At 45.8% G+C, this 22,175-nt stretch overlaps 1 protein-coding gene across 1 annotated transcript in view; it reads right to left on the bottom strand.

The window, feature by feature from the left end:
• Positions 1-3,913: 3,913 nt before the first annotated feature.
• The window catches only part of AMOTL1 (angiomotin like 1), a 54,990-nt gene continuing 36,728 nt past the window's right edge, over positions 3,914-22,175 (bottom strand). Inside the window, exons 7-13 of the mRNA XM_066341335.1 lie at positions 21,766-21,911; positions 15,829-15,978; positions 12,152-12,342; positions 10,703-10,828; positions 9,253-9,479; positions 8,283-8,552; positions 3,914-6,879 (exon numbers count right to left, since the gene is read on the bottom strand). Of these exons, the coding sequence (XP_066197432.1) occupies positions 6,776-6,879; positions 8,283-8,552; positions 9,253-9,479; positions 10,703-10,828; positions 12,152-12,342; positions 15,829-15,978; positions 21,766-21,911 (1,214 nt within the window). The 3' untranslated portion in view covers positions 3,914-6,775. The remainder of the gene's footprint in view (positions 6,880-8,282; positions 8,553-9,252; positions 9,480-10,702; positions 10,829-12,151; positions 12,343-15,828; positions 15,979-21,765; positions 21,912-22,175) is intronic.

Raw genomic sequence — 22,175 nt, 5'->3', positions numbered from 1 at the left:
TTGAGCACCAGGTAAGGGCAGGCAGGATGAGCCAGCAGAGGGAGTGTTTCCCACGCTGTTTTGGCACAGGGGCGGACACGCTGTGCCAGCTGGCTTTGCCCAGGAGTTGGCCCGTGGCTGCTGGAGAACGGCACAGGGGGTCTGTCAGTAGTGGATGGGGACAGGGATGATGTAGGCTGGTGGTGTAGTCCTATTCGGGGTCGGGTGAGGCTTCAGAGCCCTGCAGGCAGAAGAGCCAGCACACACAGCCAATCTGGGTAACATGATAAGGCACTCATGGCATCTGAAAAGAAAGGCTCAGCCATCTATAAAAAGCCCTGTGGTGGGGATAAGGCATTATTTAACAACATAAGTGGAAGGGTCTCTGACCTGTGCACCAGATTTAGGCTTGAGGAATGTGTACAGTGATTTCATTTTAAAAGCAGAGGTGCACAGAGCTGACAGATAATCATCATCAACAATAAATACCCTTATATAGAGTTTGAGAGTACGATTTGGGACTACCACACATGGCCCCACCTGCCAGGCACTGCACAAGCACCTAAATGAGAGTAGCCCCTTCCTCTTAAGCTGTTCAGCCTTAAAACTGAACACTAAAACTGGTGGCATATGAGAACCTGACTGCCTGGGCTTTCACTGCCTGTTTCTGGCACGGTTGAGCTGGAAAAAGATGTTGGAGGCAACAGGGTGAGAGGGTGCAGCACAGAAGCAGGGTAGGATGTGCACTGAGGATGAAAGCCAGAGCTACAAGAGGGATGCTACAAAAGAGAGCCAGAGAGGGAGTGTTTCCAAGGACATGTAGTGATGGGACAAGGGGTAACAGCTTTAAAGAGGAAAAGTTTAGACTGGACATAAGGAAGAAATTCTGCACTATGAGGGTGGTGAGATAGTGGCACAGGCTGCCCAGAGAAGTTGTGAATGCCCTATTCCTGGAATCCTTCAAGATCAGGTTGGATGGGGCTTGGAGCAACTTGGTCTCATGGAAGATGTCACTGCCCAGGGATGGGGTGTTGGAACTACGTGTGGTCTTTAAGGTTCCTTCTATGAATTCAGATGGGATTTACAGCAAGCAGCAATTTTTTTGCACACCAAATTGCATTGCAGTTTTAATAGCAGGCCTACCAGAAAGGGTCATCTTAAAAATGACCTTAAATGACCAAGTAACTGGCCAAGCAAGAGGACTTCCATCTCCTCATACCTTACACCACCTTTCTCCCTTCTGGAGCTTCATCCCAGCAAGATTTTTCCTACCTGGGCTGATCAAGGCCCAAACCAGGGACTGGTGGAGGGATGTCAGCTGCCATCACAGTCCCCTATTCTTGTTCTGAGCTCAGCTGTCCTGCAGGAAGCTTCACATGCTTGGAGGGTCACTGGCTGTCCACCCTGCTTCTGCAGGGGACTGAAGGTGCTACCAGAGCACACAGACACCAAGAAAGGCATGAACAAGGAGTCAAAGTCTACCAAGCAGCTGGAGAAGCCACCACAATGGTAAAGTGCAAGTATGACCTCTAGAGAGGTGATGGCACTGCCCTCCAACTTCTAGCTTGCCAAAAGCTCCATCACTGCCTCATCATGTGGTACTGGGGGAAAAAGTTCCCTTTCAGCAGTAAACTTTGCAGCAGGTCTTCAGCCTCTCACAGGATGTGGGGCCAACGTGGACCTGGGTCTCACCTCGTAATTGCTGCCCTGCTTTGTGTCAGACTGGAGGGCACTGGCACAGCACTGAGTCCTGGACTGCAGCAGGGCATGCCAGGTTACTCTGGAAAATATGCACACTGATATTTTGTTCATCTAAAGCTGAAGTGGTTGGTATGAAAGAAAATAGCTTGTGGTCTTCATACCTCGAGTCAATGAATTCCTGGGCCTTTTATAGCTCAGGAATGCTGGGCACTCGTGTTTGGTTTTACAAGGCTTCGAAGCCACAGTTTAAGGTCTGCATGAACATTAATCACAGTGGTATGATGACAGCTGCTCGTGTTTTTACCCCTCTCTCAGGTGGGACTGCACTGAGGACACTGTGTCCTATTTTCCCCACTTACTTTGGTTTGCAGAGAGTGGGGTTACCACCTTCAGGCCGACTTACCTGACTCAGAGTGGTCGAGGAACACAGCGGGGTGCTCAGATCAGCCCAGTTTGTTGGACTGCATCCAGACCCCACACTGGGGATCCTGACAAGCATGCCAGGGAGTGAGATCCAAACTTTTCACGTTTCACTGCAGTGTACTTCCAGTTCCAGACACAGAAGGTATTTAAAGATGTTGGAAATTGCAGCTTTTCCCCAAGAATGCACCTCACTGCTGTTTGTATGTTTGCCCCTCTCAGACTTCGGGAGTAGAAAGCCCTGAATGTGGAACAAACCAGGGCAGAAGAGATGCCACCGCTGCACAGTGCACAGAATCCAAGTGAATCCTGAAAAGGCCTTGTTATTTTGGATGGGACTAGATTTTTGAATACTTCTAAATAGCAATCTTGCTAATATTTTAGCTCTTCTGAGCTCTTTCTTTATATGATGCAGGTCTGTTACTTACTTTTGGAATAATGGATTTTAATGTTCAAACAAACTGACTCTTGAAGTTTGCTTCTTTGCATATTTATTCCTGACATTAATGCGCAAAATATATTTAACCTGCAGACACTGTTACAGTGACATTCTTTTTTTTTGGCCGGAGCATCTGTGGTGAAGACACAACTGAAAAATGGAATACCCCTCTCCTTGTTATACCTGAACACAGCTGGCCATGAGGCTTTTCCCATCCTAATATTGGTTTGGCCTCTTAGTTTCTTTCCTTTCATGGCCTTGAAAAACAAGATACATGCCAAATTTTACTGTCAAATCTTGACTTGAAGTCAAAAAACCACAATCTCAACAACCACCAAACTTTTGTTCTTGGTACAAGAAATACTACCGGCTGCTTGAAGATGGAGTGATCAGATGGGTCAGGCTGACCTGTGCTTACATGGGGAACACACGGTGCTGGGATCTGGGTCAAACAAACTTCTCCTCAAGCTTCTGCAACCCCCCTGGATCTTTGCTGACACACTCCTGCTCAGGACAGGTTGGTTTTTTCAACGTGTGCAAGGATCTGGGGAGAAAAGGTTGGGACAGGCAAAGAAGAACTCACAGAAAAGAGAGGCCCTTGGTGGCATTCATGCCTTTCATGCCTGCAGCTCCCTGGGACCTGATTCAGGAATTTTTTAACAGACACTTTCAAGAGCATGTGAGAGCCTGCTGAGCAACTTAACCCCTAACTCAAAGCCAGACACTTGGCTAACTTTTGCTCCCTTCCCCCCATTTATTTCAGTTGCATAAACAAACACAGGAACAGTATTTCCACCAGGCCGGAGCATTCCCCTTGCCAGCACTACAGCGTGAAATGGGATCTGGTCTTTACTCCTTACTGAGCACAGTATATAATTCAAGAACATCTAGATATAAAAAATACTTAGATACTTCACTCACACTGATCCAACATCTGTCAAATAAAGAAGCCCCAGGCCCTCCAGAAAAAAATACAAAAAATCAGTGAGAGTTCTATGCTTAGCAGGAACACAGGGCTAAAAAATACGTGCATCTTCACTGATGCATCTCATTAAGTTTCCCCTCTCATTTCCTTCCAGTGAAGATAATCTCACTAAAATCATCTCTTCTTGATCATCTCTAATATCATGCTCTTCTTGCTTGGGCAAACTCCCAGTCTGATCCTCTGCCCTGGAGACCCACTGATTTGATACACTTACTGGTGTCACCTGCTGTGGGGCTTTTCATTAATACCTGTGAAAAATGGAGAAGATGCAACCTTAAAAGTCCCTGAGCATCCCCTCTTAGTCTTAGCACACTGTTTGCAAAGCTTAAAGAATTTTTTTTAAGTCCTTTCTTCTGGAGGACTGAATGTATTCACACTGGAAAAGTGAGAAAATAAACATGTTTATACATTTATTATCTACAATAGTAAGGCACAAATTTAAACAGCAAAGAATAAGAAATCTTTGGCTGACCAACAATATCAACATTTGCTGGGGGTGACACATAACAGCCTTCATTTCCCCCCCTATGTACAAATAACCCTCCAGCTGTACAACACTGTACACAAACTTCTCTATACAACCAACAACAATAAAAAACGACAGTATTTTACAACTAGTTACCACCGACATCACCTGGAATGGCTACAGCACAGTTTCCCAACAACACCAAACAGTTCAAAGAGCTGGGAAAGCCAGCACGAATGGAGCTGTGCCGCTCTGCTCAGCAGGGCTGACGTGTGGCAGTAGTACTCCATGCAAGTCCTGCTAGTGCTTGGGCTGGAGGGAGACACACCAGTCCTCCAGACTTTCCCTCCAGTAAAACTAACATCTCTTGAGTTCAACACAATTGGTGAGAATCAATCTTTTGGATCATTTGAGCTGTTGCCTACAATGAGAGTTGCCTACACACTGTCTCTAACAGTTTCCTGTATGTGACCGTGAATCTGGGGCAGCATCATGTGTCAAGCCATCTTTGGCTAGCAGAAACTGGAGAGACTGTGGTCTCCCCAAGGAGGAGTGCTGTACTCTAGCTGACTTGGAGAAATCGAGCTGAACCACTACCAAACATAACTGAGAGCTGATCCATGCTGATCCAGCACTGTTTCTCCTGGACGCCTCACTGTCTGCCTGCACAGAACTTACTGAAGAGTTTCAGCAAAAGAAATATTACAGCTGGTAACAAAATGCTTAGGGATTTCCAAGTACCTGGGTATCCTTATTTCTTGGATAAAAAGTGATGCAATTAAAAATTCACCAAGATTTTACTTGTATTCCCTTGATTTGTCTTTTTCTTGCCCCATTCCTACCACAGAAGCTTGAGGAAGGGCCACGAAAGTGGGTCAGTGGTGATGCCACACACGGTCCCGGCTTTTATGCAAACAATTACAACATTTAAATTAACTTTAGAGGAAAAAATTATCTTACAAGGCATATATTAAGCTGCATAACATCTTCCAAGGGTTTTACACCTTTGGTTTCACAATGCAAAGCTGCTAATACTTGAAACACAGTTTGCTTCCTGCACAACCTACCTAGTAATACTTTGTTTAACAAGTGCAAAACTCAGAAAGAGGGTGACAACAACATACGTCTAATTCTAGGTACACGCAAAAATAAGTGCATAGCTTTAACATAGCAATTTTGTTCTTTGAAAAAAAAAAAAAAAAAGGTATCAGCCAAGCAGTATTGAGCACAAGGCTCCGGCCTGTGAAGGCTTTGAGTTCACAAGGACTTCAGTTTTTGGCGAAAGCAGAGTTTAAAATGCCTGGTGTTCTCAGCAGCCAAGGGCTCTGATTTGTCACCTACAGGAAGAGGTGACCTTGAGCCAGCCCTGAGTGCACGATTACTTTTAGCACCCATTACTTTTCCACTCTAGGCAGCCTCACATTAGATCCCATCACTCTTTTTCTCAAAGTCAAGCTCTCTTTAAAGTCATTATGGTGCACCACAAGGCTCAGGAACTGCAGAGCCAATACAGAAATGCCTCACAGAGGAAAATTTCCCCATCGACATGTGCAGTGCACGAAGCCACAAGTAACACAGTGGGTGAGTTGGCTGCCTCTTACTGAATTCAGGGACAAAGCTGAAAATAAGAAATGTTCCACCCTGGGTAAAATAAGGTGAAAAGAAACCACAGCTCAGCACAGAAAACACATGATGCTCACATACTGCTTTGCAGTTAAACCCTTCCCAGCCTGCTCCTGCACTCCTTAATGTCCAGTCCCACATCAGCTTGAACAGCAGGTTTGTATGCTCAAGTAAGGTAGAACTTGGCTCTAAGAATTGAAAGTAAGGAAAAATCTTGTTCTTGCCACAAACACACAGATTCTTCCAATATTATGAACCAGTGCCCAGAAAGAGGTATCTTCTGATCTCACATGCAAACCCAGCTTAACTTCTCTAAAAACAAACCCATGCCGCTCCCCTCAAAGGAACTCTATAATGCACAGCCCTTTTAGGGAGTTGCTGGGATCCTTCCCCAACTTTCCTATGGTTACAACAGGGTTTGCTTCAGCAGGGTCCTCCCTCCCCCTTCTACATTCATCCACCAGGAAAATTCCAGCCAACAACTGCTCCTATCAAAAAAAAGTCTCAGCAAGCTCTGAGGTTGCAAGACATGAATATTTGTACTGTAAATTCGGCTCCAAGAGAAACACTTGTCCAGCCAGGAAAGAGGCACCTGACTTGCCTGCCCAGGAAACCCACACCAATGCCACTTCAAACAAATACTTACGAGAACCTGCCATGTACATCTACAGACCAATTATTCACAAAAATTAAGAAGTGAAATTTTTGAGACTGAAACCTTTGAGAAATGTATTGATATTGAGGAAGATGCAAGTTTTTCCTGCATTACTCAGAAACTCTCTCTGGCCTCCAAAGAGACAGGATTTCGCTCCCTGTCCTGGTTGTAGAGGCAGGAAAACAGCAGTGTGCAACCAGTCTGTAATTTCACTACTTTCTCTTTACGCCAGAAAACAGTTTCCTTTTACCTCAACACTCCCCTTCTCACACCACTTTCCATTTTCAAAGACCCCTTCTGTTCAGAAAATCTCAGACGTTCATTTCATCACTCCACCGCTCTTGACTTCTTGCCTGGTCAAAAGTCTCAACATAACAGACTGTAGCTTCGATTTGGGAATAAACTTTGTTTTTTCAGACTCTCAGGGTTAGTTTTCAAGGTTGGCACACTGAGGACCATCTTGGGCCTGGCTGAACACACACAAAATCCCAGAGATGCTGCCTCTGCTCAGATGAGGACTTCCATCATGTCTGCATCTGGAAACTCAGGCTTGTGGAGCAGGCTGCTCACTCTGCCTTTGCTGTCAGGCAGCTTCCCGTGGCTGGAGTTCTCTGCAATGGAAAGAAGGGAAAGTTGATCTTCAGTCCAAATTCAACAGCAATTTGTTCAAAGTAAATATCAACCCATTCCTTGAAGGTGGAGCATGTATTCCCAGTACATCCTACATACTGGAAGCCAAATCTGTTCAGGACACTAAGGACATGTGATGCTGAATTCCCTGCACAATGACAGCAGGTGTGTCAGTGTGCACAGACCCCGAGGGCAGGCACAAAGATGATGTTTAAGAGATACAGACCAACAAATCTCATTAGCTAAAACCATAAAATGGTATGGGTTGGAAGGGATGCTAAAGACCATCTAGTTCTGTGATAGTCAGCTCTTTTAATGATACACAGCATGTTTTTAGAGGGAAAACTTGCTTTGAGAGTGATGCCTTAAGCTTTAGTTTTTGTATTTGCAGATTCTGTTCCTGCCTAGGGATGTAGTTCTGAGCCTCATATTAAGTGCCAGTAAGCTCTCTTCACAGAGTAGGTAGACAAAACAAATCCTTTTTCTGCGGAGAACCAAGGGCACCCTTCAGGCCCAAAAGCATAAACAATGGTGGACTGAAGGAAAGAACAAGAAGGATGAGACCTCACAACCTGAAGCTGTAATTGGACAACTAAACCTCAATATGCAAATGGACCAAAACTTATAAAAGTGTAAGATCTCATGACTGGGCAGCCATTTTTTTGTGACTATTCTTGGTCCACCCTGGGTGCAGCTTTGGTTGGGCTCCAATCCTGCCCAGGGTGGATCCTGGAGGCCTTTCAAAAAATACCTACTTTATTCTTTAGCTCTGTCCAGTCTCTGTTTCAGGTCAGCCTTCCAACACATGAAGAGGAGATGAATGTGTAAGAAACATGCTTTTTCAAAATAATGTGCAAAAAATAAATGTCTCCTTTGCTAGGGTTGCAAACCAGCAATTTCCACCTTTCAAAAATAACTAAAATTGTACTTTTAAACCATCCCCCACCAAAAAAAATCTCTGCTTTTTCCTTACTATTCCCCACAGCTTTCCTTTAAAAATTAGGGAGAAAATGGTGCTTTAACTAACCATGGTTTCAGTTGCAAAAAAAGAGAAGAGTCTGTGAGCAGGTGTGGAGGGTTTTCAAGGTGTGAAACTGTACAATTTTTTTATCTGGCAGCATGAATAATTGCAAATTCTGCCTGCCACAGACAAACAGAGCTTTACAGAAGCTGCCAAGCACAAAGCCACTCTTCTGGGCAGCCTTAGAAAGTACTCCCTCTACAGTTTTAGCTTCCCTGAAGAAACCTCCACCATACTTTACAAACTGTGGCAGCATAACATAACCACACCTCGTCCCCACTAAGAGCGATGTGTCTCTGGGGATTGCTGATAGCCCCGGGGGTGCTGACATTTTGCACTGACGGGGGATCTGGCAGAGCTCACCCAGTTTCTCGCTGGCCACTCGTGTCCCCAGGGGCCGTGGGGCTGGGCTGTGTGCTGGGGTGGTTCCCAAGCGGCCCCGGCCCGGGAAGGAGGCAGTGGCAGGCCAGAAGAGCTCCGCGGTTTTGTCCGTCTGTGTGCTGCTGTCTTTGCTGCCCGTCTTTGCGTGGGAGGCTGCTGGCACTGGCACGGGCAGGCAAGACAAGGAGGGCAGAGGCAGAGGTAGTGAGGGGCCTGATGGGTGGTCATGGTGCTCCTTTCCCAAGAGTAGCCCTGGAAACACATAGAGAGGTCAGTCACATCCTGGCTCAAATATGTGTGCTGTCCCCCATCCCACCCTGGAGCTACAAGATGCTGGGCTCATTTCGTTTGGCTTAGCTTTTCCCCTTGATGCTGCTTTTTCTGGCATCTTGCATTTGTACTTTCCTACAAAATGGCTTTCTGAAAGCAGCTTTCCCTCCCCTGCCTCCCCTTCTGCACACCCATCCCAGTGGCACTTACTCCCGACACAGCCTTGCACACCTCCACACCCCCATGCATTGTGGCCCCAAACAACAGGCAGTCCTGCACTGATTCTCCCATTTATCTGACACATCACATCATGCTGTCCTATCCAAAGGGGGAATCACCCTCTTGATGAACTTTATTCAGGCTTTATTTCTATCCCAATTTTGTTATTTACTCCCATGAAGTTGCAAACATTATGTGCCTGTATCTGGGAGGACTTCCCTCAATTATGGTTTTCTATAATCAGTGCAGAATGATTTATTATGATTAAAAAATGTAATTAAGGTACAATGCAAGGCTAAAGCATGACTGGTTTTTGACTTAAGCACAAGGACTCACATTCTGCCTTTGGAAAGTGCTCTGGAAATAAGCTGTCACGGCAATGCGTGCCAAGGCACTTTTGCTGAGCTCAAGCAGAAGGATTAGGATGAAGTGATGGACGAACAAAAGCAAAAGCTGAACTCACCTATGCTTCCCTTCCAGAGCTTCTCTTCCTTCCTCTCCTCAGCAATCTGGTTGCTGGTGAGCGAGGTCTGGCGCGAATGCGTGCCTGTGGCGGCGGCAATGGAGGGCACGGAGCGGGCCGGCCGCAGGCTGGTGCTGTCAGCTTTCCCAGGGTCCTTGCGTGACCGCTGCTGAAGGACCTTGATCATGGCATCCTTCTCGATTATCTTGGCATGGAGATTCTTTATTCTGCCAAAATATGAATGCTCTGCTTACAGGAATGGAAAAAACACTCAGGTGGGCAGGTCTCCACACCTGGAGACAGCAGGGAGGTCCCCACGCAGATGCCCTGCTGCTCTGTCCTCTCTGCTTTTGGGTACTTGGGCAAGTAAGCTCCCAACACTTCCTCCAAGGATAACCATGCACTTCAAAGCAGACAGCACTTCTAGCTATTAAACCAAAACTTTTCTGCAAGGTTAACTGAACCTATGGTTTTACTAACCAAGCAGGAGTACTGGGCAGTATCCTGACCAGGCTGCATGTTGCTACCTTTACAATACAAACACAAAGGCAATTTTCACCCCTGTAATACATTTGGGCCAGATCTGGAAACTCTCCTTTGGCAGACTGAGTTAACCTCAGGATTCAGGTCTGTTGTCAGCTAGAGTAAGACCTGCTGAAGTGAGTAGAAAGGTTACTTTTGGTTTCTCTGAGGGGTGGTCTGGGCTCTTCCTTCTCCCTCACTGCTGCAAAAACAATCAGCACATGGTGTTCAGAGCTTAGCAAAGCTCGCTACTTCCCTGAAGTCGTACCTGAAGACTCTCAAATCACTAGAAAATAGGATTATCTGAACTCTTTTCCAGGAATGATTAACACCAAATTATACTGAACAACTACAAAACTGTATTTTTCAACAATTTGTACACTTTGACAGTCAAATAACCAGCCTGGCTGTGTTGTACAATATATAACACAATGCAGGTGCATTTTGTAAATAGTGAAAGCATTAGTTTTCATCATCACATGTTTAATTAGCAATGTAAACACAAGGTTGATCTAGATTTATGAAGGCAGTGGCAAAACTCTACTACTTCCCAGGAAGCAGGATTAGCTTGCATCTGTGAATAACAAACAAAACCCAAATGCAGTAAAAACAATCCCTGGTATTTTCTGCAAGCAACAAATACACCTTTTTTATAAAAGCGTCTGCAAATTTGTGTCCTGGCATGCCAGACTACTTTTAATAGTGGAACAACCTCTGCTTTGTAGAATTGTTGGGCTTGCCACAGAAGGCTTAACAGGAAGGCAGGGAGGAAGTTATCCAATGATGACTCCTCTTTAATCCCTGCTTGAAAGATGAAGAGCAAAACTAAACTGAAGTGAAGAAGCCAAGCCCATCCCATCCAGGCATCCTGGTTTATCTGAACCCAGCCCCAACACACAACAAGCAGGAATGGCAGGGCATCCCTTACGTGTACTCCATGTCCTGGCAGCGGCGGTTGGCCTGCACGATCTCCTCCTCCTCCTGCCAGCCCCGCACCTCCAGCGCCGTCTCGCCGTAGCTGCCATTGTGTGAGTGGCTCGGGGCCGAGGCATCCCTGGCAAAGAGGTTCACCATGGAGGGTCAGGCTCCTCAGACTGTCAGGGTGGCTTTTGCACCCTCAGTGCAAAAGTGAGATTGAAACTTGCAAAGAAAACCTCAAACCCACGTACAAAGGGCAAGCCATCAATGGCTGTCTCTCAAGCTACCTGGCGTGGGGGCATCCTGCTGCAGGCTACTCTTGGCTTGCGCTGGGTCATTACTGCCATTAATTTAACGAGGTTAAAGGAATAGAGAGCATGCTGGCAGCATGGGTGACCCACACAGGGCTAACAACCATCCAGAAGGATAGGGTCAGACATCAGAGGGACCCACTCACCAGATCCCAAGTCAACAAGACTACATCATGAACCAGTAACAAAGCTCTACACTTTGGAAGTTGAAAAACAGCACAGGAATTGCTGGCTAAACTGGAGTGCAAAAGGAAAGTCCATCCTGAGTCAACACCTAAAGGCATTTCAAAGGCAAAACTCATTTTAGGATGTTTTCTGGGGAGTTGGCTCCTAAGAAACTGGAGTGAGAAGTTAGCTATCCTATCCTCCTGATGGCTGCGAAGTGTCACTGCCTTTTGTGCTGTTGATTACCACACTGTGACACAGACAAACTGCAGACAGATAGTCCAGACATATGCCATGTGAATGGGAAAGGGTTTACACTAGGGCATGTCAGAAATGGCTGAGGGGAGGAAGCTGGGTCAGACCAGGAAAAATACAACAGGGAATATCTGTCTTCATATTTACAAGGCCGTTTGAACATCAACAGTGATCTGTTGTTCATCCTGCATGCCTGGGAAGGACAAGAATCAATGGAGGTAATTTGCAGCTAAGTTTAGCTTAGCTATCAGGAAAAACATTTTAAGTTTTGAAGATAAAGTGGTGGAATAATAAAGTGGTGGAAAAGGGTATTTAGGCAACAAAATTTCACGTCTTAGAGTTTTTTAAAACTAGGTTAAACAACCTTGTTGCAGGCCATGGGATGGGTGCAGCCATATATGAAGTCCCTGCTCTCTTTGCCGGGATACTGGGAGGAGCTGCCTTACTGTGCTGTGTAATTTGGCACCTTGAGACTGCCAGAGGCCATTGCTTCAATCTGATGCCCAGATCAGATAAACTTTTGGACCTGGTCAGAAGGATAAAACCTGTCTCAACCAACAATTCTATTTCAGTGGCATGACACCTTGGAGAATTGCATTAACCATGGCAGTGTGACTCAGCAGGGAAAGGCAAGCAACATCCAGCCTTAAGAAAACACCCCTTCTGTATTACTCTGCCATGCTTTCCATGGTGAACAGAACTGCCTGCTTGCAGCAAGGTCATCTTACCTCTCCGTTGCAGCTGTGGCTGCAGCGTTCATGGCAAAGTGCCGGATTGTACTTTCCTCCAGATACTTCTGCTCCCACTTGGTCATGTCAGCTTCCAAGGCCAGGATCCTCTCCTCCTTCTCCCGCACCAGCTCCATCAGGGCTGGGGCATTATGCTCTGGAAGGCTGCTTGCCTGGTAGCTGCCCTGCCTCTGCCGGTGGAAACAGTGACAGATATTCATGCCCTGCTGAGCATGAGGAAAAACTCTTTTCTCCTCAGTTTTCTGACACATACAAAAGTCATCCCTTTTGACAGACGCAGGTGGAAATCCCAGGCTAAACCCCTTCGCTTGCAGGAGAACAGGTGAGTTGACCATATGTGCAACCCTAGCACATGCTTCCCCAGACCATGCTGACAAAAGCAAGGAATTGGCTGCTACCCTGATGTGCAGAGATTTCCTGGGATACCCCAAGCCAAGGGAACAAGTAGTGAAAAAAGTTGGTAGGAAAAGAAGCAATGAAGCTTTAAAAGATATTCTTCTTGCTGGGACCTCATGCCCATGGCTGGGCAGTGCTCAGTATCGACAGGCAGTCATTACCAAAGGGTTTATATGTGAAAGCTGAAAAAAAAAGCACCTTGTGACCTAGTTACATGTACCCTATTTAAAGTAGCAGCTGGGAAAATATCCCAGCCATGCATTTAAGCTCATCCCTTCTGGCACATTAGTTCTCTTGTGCCCTCAGGAGATGCTTTCTGTGGTGTAACAGCAACTTTATAACTAGAGGGGCAGAAGATCCCCAGGCACCTGTGGAGTGGCTCCCATGGGATGCTGACAAGCAACAATGGGTGCGTAATTATTTCCATCTATGCTGCAAGGAAAGTGCTTGTCCAGGCAGGATTTATTTCACCCAGTTACAGCACTTAATTAAGTCACCTAAGCAGCATGGGTAGCTACCCTGAGCTCCTCTCACTGTTGACAGAGAGCAGCAGAAGAGAAAGATCCATTCCTTGGCTCAGCAAAAGGATGAGTGCACACAGAGGGAAGAGGCATGAAGCTCTGAGAAAACTCGGTAGAAATAAATTAAATTTCAAATAAAAAAATGCAAGAGATTTGTTATATTCCACGGTGAACAGTATTGTACTAAAGAGGAAACCATGTCTCAGGAGCACTGGCTTATCATTGATGCTGCACCTTGAAGTTCCACTGTCAAAGCAGTACCATTGAAACCAGAGATACCAGGGAAAGACTGCAGCCTTAGCCTCTGGTGCTGTGACAACACATTTGGAAGATGCTTTCTGGAAATGCAGTATAGAGTGGCCCTTGGGAACAATGGCTGTGACTCTGCTCCTGCAAAAATATTGTCAAACCTCTGTCAGGAAGGTGGTTTGGGAGTGTGGTCCTGATCTACAAACAGTATCTTGGGACATCATGGGTGCTTGTCATCTTCTGGGTCAAAACATCTGCCAGCCCTGCACACTGAGCCTGCAGTGCTGACTGATAAAATTTGTTTATTGGTCCCAATTCGTGTGTCAGTAATAAGGAAGACTTGCCATTTGGACTCAGCTACCAGCAAGCCAGCGACTGAAGAGATTCTGGCTCACTGTCTCTTTGTGTGCTGGGTCCCTTCTGCTGACTCTGGTAAAAATGAGAAAAGAAAATCTCCTTTTTTTTCTCTGCAATGAGAAAATGTTTCAGTAGCTGTAACTTTGATTACTCAGAGAAGACAGCTCTGAAGCATAAAGCTGGGGTATTTTGATGCCACGTGATTATGAGCAGCATTGTGGCTCATAAACAAACAACATAGATAACAATAGTAAAAATATGTGAAGGTGATAGGTGAGACAAGTTAAGAGCTGATAGGTGAGACAAGTTAAGAGAATTTTTCCTCTTAAAACTTACCAGATGGAGTGGGTGCAGGCATTTGAAAACTATGTCAACTCAAAATCCAATTGATAATTACAGTACCAAAAAAACATTAAAATTAAACAATCTCTAAGTTACAGAGGAATTTTCTGCCAAAATGGACAGACATAGCCTGAACTCCCAAAACAAGGATTTCAGCAACAGTCCATCGCTGTTATTTAATGTATCAAGTTGTCTCTGTATCCCAGCCTTTCTTAGTTCTAGTTTTACCTTCACTTGAATTTCAATTATATTTTTCTCAGATGTTCTTTTCTCAAATGGTATTAGCATGTCATATTCCATGTAATTCCTCTGTTAAGTTGGAAGAGAGCTGGCTAAGGGAGAACTGAGAACTCCTGAACACCAAGCCCATGGTGGACTGGGCAAGAAAGATTTAAAACACTTCTATGGCAGCAAGAAAGAGCAGAGATAGAATGAGAAGGGTCTGCAGGGAGTAGCAGCAGAGTGCTACCTTGGGAAGGGTGCGGAGGCACCTGCCCTGCCCTGGGGCTGCCAGAAGGAAGAGGATGCTCTCAAGTCTGGCCACCTCAGGACTTCTCAAAGCACTGACACTGCCCCTGACCGTAGAGCTATTTCCCAATGGCATCCTGCCAGCAGGCTCAGCCCCTCTGCTTTCTGGCAGCACAAGCTCTATGCAACAGCTGCTTTGGTGTCTACTAATGGCTTACAAATAAGGAAAGGTTACAGTAGCAGATGCATTCGATGACAGATACAAGCAAGTCCTTCAAGAGTTCCAAGAGCATCATGCCTTGCTTATGTTGCTGGTTTTTCCCCAAGCTGTAGTTTGATACATTTAGCACATATGCTCACTCTTCTCCAAAGCCAGTGCCCATATATTTGGCATTTGGTGCAGGCTGCAGCCTGGAAATTCTCCCTGCAACCTCCTAGTTTTGGAGTTTTTTTCCTTTTCAAGATGACTGGACTTTGTGACTTAGGGATGAAGGTGTTATAACAAAGGAGTAACTGTGCATAAAATACAGGCATAACAATACCTGTCTAAGGACACAGGGCTGCTGAAAAACAAGGGGACACACACATAAATTCAAATCTATGCTCCTAGCCCATTCAGGACTGGACTGATACATAAATAATTTATTGTCTGAAGATGGTATCACTTGGCTCCAGATCTGTCAAGGGTCAAAGTTTCTGTGAACCACACACATCAAGCTTTGCACAGAACAAACATGGCCTAGGTCTTGCTCCTACCAGATCTCACATCATTCTACCTGGCCTTCTCATTGAAACATCAGCTAAAGGTTTCAGGGTGAATCTCTCACATGTATTGCACCTTTCCTCTCTTCTTTCTGTGTGAAGCTGGTTTTTGCCCAATCTGTCATTGCTAGAGAGAGAAACCTGGAAGCAAATTTGGCCCTACCTGCTCTTGGGCAGGGGAGCCAGGACATCTCAGCCCAGCAGCAGGCAGGGCTCAACTGTATCCAACAGCCCCACAGCAGAGCAGCCCCATCCTCTGCTGAAGATCAGAAATAAGAATCATGGAGTGATTTGGATTGGAAGGGACCTTCAAAAATCATCTAAATCCAGCCCTCCTGTCATGGACAGGGAAAACTTCATAAGCTCAAAGCCGCAGCCAACATGACCTTGAACACTTCCAATGATGCACAACCCTATCCAAATGAATGGTTTAAGAGGAAAGCCCAGCAACCCAAATCCACAGGCAAGGTGTCACCTGGCAGGGCTGCAAGTGACCATCTCTGTTAAAACCAACACCAAAGGCCCCGTGCCGGGGTCCTGCCCGTATCACCCTGTCCTCACCTGCTGCATCCTCAGCGAGTCCAGCTCTCTCTCCAGGCGCGTGCGCAGCCGCCGCTCCATCTGCTCCCTCTTCTCACAGGCCGCCTGCAGCTGTGTCAGCGCCTGCTGCAGCTTCTCCACCTTCTCCACATAGGCCTGCTTCCTGCGCAGCTGTGGGGCACAGGGGGTCACCAGCCTGGAGGGCACGGTACCCCACCCCGCGCCCCCGGTGCACTCGCAGGCATGCACTGAGCTTGAGCATGGCTTTGGCCATTTGCTTCCAAGACTTTCTCTAGGGAAAGGACAGTGTCTCTGTCTTTTCCCTGATGGGCAGGGAATGTGCACAGCAGGCACTGCTGGGGCAGAGCTACCCTTTTCAGAAGGAATGCTGCCCCAGATCTTCCACCCACTGGGGATCTATTAACCATCAACCCCACTCAGGCCATTTCTAAGCAAGAGCTGTCATGTGGGTGGATACTCTTTGGGCAAACACACAGGACAGACCCAGTTAAGAGGAATTCCCGTGGGTTTTATTGACTGCTGACACTTGGCACACCACCTGCACCCAAACAGAGGGGCTCCTTTTTCACTCCTGCAGGTTTGCTCTACACAGGTGAAACAAGCAGAGTGCCAGCAACCAGAAGTGCTCCACCTATTCCATTCTGCTCACAGGCTTGTCCATGCTGATCTGTAGATGGGATGTGCAGGCAGCTAAAGTCAGGCCCTCTTTATGTCCATAATGCAATTACTGAAGGGCTGAACTTGACACACGGGTTTTGTAATGCAGAGTTTTACAGCCAGAGATTGCTCAAGCAGCATACCCCAAAAGGGGTATGAATTCCTCTTCTGTCACCCTAAATCCATCTGTGTTACAGGTGAAGTGAAATACAGGCTTGCTTACAGCAAAAGCATAGCTTGGTCTAAACAAACCTCCCTAATGCCTGGCACCAACAACTGGCAGAGTGACTTCCTTAGCCCTGCTGCAATCTAGGCTAATGCTAACAGTTCCCTGGGCTTTCCCTGAAAACTAATGAGATTATAATCCCCACTAGGCTCTGGCAGCAGCACGAAGACTGCATTCCTTAGAAGCTCATGACTTGGCAACACCACACAGCAGAGGCTTCTTACTGAATGTGCTATTTTGGCAGTAGGAAGGTATTTCTGTCACCTCCAGTCACACCAGCATGGACAGAAAGGGTTAGGAAGCTCCCCCATGGTCTCTCTTTGGCAGCAGACCTCATCTGCTCTCCCATGTCCTGCCAAATGCTGCAGGGTCCATCTGTATCACAGCAGCCACAACTTGGCTTTGGAGCAGCCCTCTAGGCCCCACGGTTCACACTCACACACCTCTGCCCTTGTGCGTGAGGCAATGTTCACATGCCCACTGCCTTCAAAAACAAATTTGCAGCAGATATGCAACAAGACAGTTCTCACATTCATAACTTTATAGGAAGGTTCTCAAGCCAATTCTGGCTTTTCTATTCTGCATGTAGATTCATAAACAACAACAACAAAAAAAATCACCAATGCATTTAAACCACAAAATATAAAACACTGTAATTCAAATTAATTTGGTTGCTAGTGAAGCATGGATCCATAAGGGAGAGGTGACTACAATCAGAGATGTGACATTAAGGTCCAACACCTCACAGACACACGGACTCCAAAAAACCCCAAAACTAGATGGCAACTGGAGAGGTACCAATCCATCATCCTGCTGCATGGTAGGATCTCCATAAAACCTGGCACACATCTGTATAAGCTGTTTACAAAATCACCCAGGGGTAGGAATTACACAGCCTATCCCTGCAAACTACTTCACAGCTTATTTTCCTTTACTGCCAGAAAACTTTTACCCTAATGCCTAATCTGGCTTTCTCTTATGCAATTTAAGCAAATTACTTCTTGTTCTGTTTCCAAACTGTGATCTACTAGAACAAGAAGCATTTAATTAAACAATTCACTTCTTCACTAGATCAGCAAACTTGTCTGAACACTGCCCTTGTCCTGGGGATTAGGAAAACAAAGATGAAGAAGAGCTAAGGCTAAAAGGGGATATCCAAGCAAATAAATCTGAGTAAAGATCAGTGGGTCTTGGAAAAATATCTGTGCTAGTAATGTAACTCCAGTTTGAACAATTGAATTCAATAGATATGAGATTTGAATGAAAGACCGTAAGAGATGGAAAATCCACTATCACTCTAAGTAGATTGTTTCAGTGTTAATTACTCTCAACTCTATTTTCATCCTGATTTCCTCAGCTTCAGCCTCCAAACACTGCATCTCATTATTTCCTATTATGGTAAATAGCAATGTTTAATCTCTCTGACAGCAACGCTTCATCTCCCTTCTTCATCCATCCCTGGATAGATATTGTCTACTTTGACTTCAGCAAGGTTTTTTATACTGTCTCTCACAAAAACCTCATGGGTAAACTCAGGAACCGTGGATGAGTGGACAGTGAGGAGGACTGAGGACTGACTGAACAGTAGATCCCAGAGGGTGGCACAGGGTCTGACTGGAGGCTTGTTACTAGTGGTGTCCCCCAAAGTTCAATATTGGGCCCAGTATTGTTAAACCTATTAATCAATGACTTGAGTGCAGGGGCAGATGCCTCCTCAGCAAGTCCCCTGCAGACAAAGCTGAGAGGAGTTGCTGATACCCCAGAGGGCTGTACAACCCTCCAGAAGGACCTCGACAGGCTGGAGAGAGGGGCAGAGAGGAATGAACTGAAATTCAACAGGGGCAAATGCAGAGCCTTGCGCCTGGGGAGAAATAACCCCAAACTCCAGTACAGGGCTGGAAAGCAGCTCTGCAGAGAAGGGCTGAGGGTTCTTTACTCTGTGGGTGACAGAGCACTGGAACAGATTGACCAGAGAGGTTGTGGAGTCTCCCTCACTGTAGATTATCAAGAACCATTTGGACGTGACCCTGTGCATGTGCTCTAGGATGACCCTGCTTGAGCAGGGAGGCTGGACCAGATGACCCACAGTCATTCCTTCTAATCTTACCCATTCAGTGATTTATGTCCAGGTGCATTCATCAAAGCTCAGACAACTTTTCACTTTAATTCTTCCCAGCAAAGAACAGTTTCTGAACGCCAAATAAATTGTACAGCTGCTTTCTGAGCTCTATCCAATTATTAAGTTTTCTGTTCAAAGCAAGGAACAGACACATGATTCCAGCAGCAGTCTGCTAAATGACATGTGGTGATAATACTACCTACATATTTTGAATTAAATCCTTCTACTAGCAGGCACTCAGGATAATGCAGATTTACATAGAACACTATCTTATGATAATTCAACTTAGTAGCTACTGCTTATTTCTCAAGGCTTGATTTAAAACGCTGTTAATTACATGCTGGTGGAAGAAATCTGAGCAGATTTACAAAGCAGCGCATGAGCTAGAGCTCTGTTAACAATAATAACAGTCATTTTGATTTGACTGAATTTGTGTTTTCCTCAATATAGTCCAAATTATAGTAAAAATCCCTGGTTTAAAATGAAGGTTTAACACTGCAACTTATCTTCTGCATGTGTCTAATTAAGATCCAGAAACATTGGAGACTGTTGAAAAGGGTGCTCTGATTCAGCCATGAAATGGGACAAAAGGGAAAGTGAGTGCTGGAGTTTCGGCACATGCTGGCAGCCTCAGATGAACTGCACTTCACCCAAGCTGCCTGACACTGCCTTGAACAACTGAAACACAGCAGCTGGGCTAAAATTCATTTGAGCTGCCCCTAGAATGAAAAAAGAAGTTAAAAGGTACCAGACCAATATGGGTTTGTCAGGCTGAGGACTCTGATATACTATGGCAAATACCACAGCATCACTTTCATATGTGTCACCTCTGGGATCTATCATGCCCAAAGCAGGAGATTACCACATCTGTAACACCTACAATGCCCCAGGCAGGAATTTACCACCTACAGAACATCTGCCATGCCCTGGACAGGTTAGGAGCTCCCTAGAGGGGAACATCTAACCTCTCCTCAGCTCAACCACTCCACAATCCAGGACCCAGGAGAGGCACATTTCTGTTGGATGACTAGACTAAAACCTGACTAGTGCCAAGCTGTTAGAGCTCTAAGGCTGCAAACATATTTACTACAACACAGCAGGCACAAGGTAGGTTCTTGAACCACCTGCCTGGAAATCACTGTATATGCTTCTGCCTTCACTAGTCTCTATTCAGCAAGTCAATGTTACCTGCCAGTACCACGCTGACAGTCTGTGGACCAGACACAAGCTAAACACTCTTTCTTCCCATCCCCTGCATGATGCCATGAGTGTAGAAGCAGGCATTGCCACCTAAAACATTCCTTTATTCAGCTTGTTGTAATGAAATGTAAATAGAAAACCTCGGGCTGCCTTTCAGCCAAGAGTGTCAAGTGAATTATGTACAGACTAAAGATATGCTGGCTCCTGCAGCTACCCCAAAGGGACTGTCCCAAATACACCCAGATGGTGAGCAGGCTTTAGTCTAACTAACAAAGGAGTAGTTAAACCTAATGTGATCCTCTTCTTGCTGCTGGGTGCACCCATCTGAGGAAATGGAGTTTTTAAAATGTTTCTAAACAGGGAGTCAGAATGGACCAGTGGTCAGGTACAAACCAGCAGTGCCTTCAGCACTCACATACAGCACTTTAAATCTTCCAGACTCTAAATAACCATTGGTTAGCCTAACAGGGAGTCTGTCATTGTCATTTTATTGCCAATAAAAACTATTCAAAAACCACAGAGGTCAATTCACCCTTCATCTTTCCAAGACAGTGAATGGCACTTAACTAAATTGCAGGTATTTGGGAAAGGCTTTCTCTGCTCCCCATAAGACCCTTTGCATCCTCTGCTCCCCTGGCCAGCCCTGTTGAGGGAGTAAGTGGAAAATGAAGATCTGAAAGAGAACAGAGCTGACCAAGATCTGTGCCAGAGCCTGAACCTCCACCAAATCTGTTAGAGCAGAGGTTCATCAATGGCCTTCCCATCACTAATGACCTGGCCACTTAGGCAGTAAAGATCATGTTCCTTTTAATTTCCATAAAATATTCTCCCTCTGTTGGTCCCAGGGACAGAGATTTTAGGGGTCTAAAAGGTCAAAAAGACCTGTTTTGACCGTTTGTCCTGGTCTGCTAGAATGCATAAACTTTCAAATAGTTACTAGATCCACATCTCCTGATTTGAATGTCCTTAAGGAATACAATAAGTTGGAAGATTCTTCACCAGTAATGGAGAACTGATAATGTCACTCCTAGTCATAGTTAAAAGTAAGCATTGTTTCCATTTTGAATTTGTCTAGTTTCAGCTTCTAACTACTAGGTATTGTTCTGTTTGTCATTTTAAGGAGCCCTGTGCCTAGGATTTCTCTTCCTATCTGAATACCTGTTTCCACTATCAGGCTTATATGGTTACTGCTTAAAGACCTCTTGGGAGTTTTGCACTTCTTGGGTCTCACAGTATGATAAGTGCTCTTCCCGTGGCTCGAAATCCTGGTCAGTCAGTCTGCTTCCAGCCAGACTGGCCAGATATTTTAAGATATGAAGCCACCAAGCCCTGTGCTGCTGTGTGCATCTCAAAAGCTCCCTGGTATTCTTTGGTGAGAAATGGGATGCACTAACACCACAAGTCTCTATCACAGTCCCAGGCCAGTGAGTAGTCAGTTTTTTATTCCATTTTTCTGATAAATCCTACCATTATCTCAGCCACCAGCTGAGTTGAATTTGATTTTCTTCTGGTTACACTTTGAAGGCTTTGCTCTAGACGCATCTATGGTCACCTCTGCTTGCTTGTTTGACTCAGTATTGTGTAATCACCCACTTTCTCTATAAAAGGGCAAGTGCAAGGGAAACAGGAAGACCTAGCATCCTGTGGGTAGGAGAGAAGCAGGGCTTGGATGGAGAAAGGTCTAACCATGATCCATGTCTATCCTCAGAGCACAGAAATGCTGTCCATGCCTCACCTCCTCTTCCAGCTTGATAACCTTGGCTTGTGCATTGTTTAGGGCCTGGTCAAGGATTTCTATGTGCCTCCGCTGGTCCTCATTGGCTGAACGCACAGCTGCCAGCTCCATCTCCAACTTCTCCTTCTCCTTCAAGTGCTCTTTGTCTGAAAGAAAGACAAGAACAAGAGCCACTCTATGAGGGCAGCTCACAGGCCCCAGGCCACACACCAGAGGTAAGCTGTCACCCCCCTAGAAAAACAAAAATTAATGGAAAGCAGCAGTGAGTAGAGCCTTTACAACACAGTGCTGAGACACAGTGGGCAAGGAGCTTCTACTGCCAGGGCTCAGTCCCTCAGTGCCCAGCCTTACACCAGCAGCAGAGACGAGTGGCAGCTTGGGCTGCATCTGCACTAGCAGAGCTTGTATCT

This window comes from Sylvia atricapilla, chromosome 2 (assembly GCF_009819655.1).
Source record: "Sylvia atricapilla isolate bSylAtr1 chromosome 2, bSylAtr1.pri, whole genome shotgun sequence".
Classification (NCBI taxonomy): Eukaryota; Metazoa; Chordata; class Aves; order Passeriformes; family Sylviidae; genus Sylvia; species Sylvia atricapilla.
The sequence above is the reverse complement of the archived record's forward strand: the minus strand, read 5'-3'. Positions and strand labels throughout refer to the sequence as shown.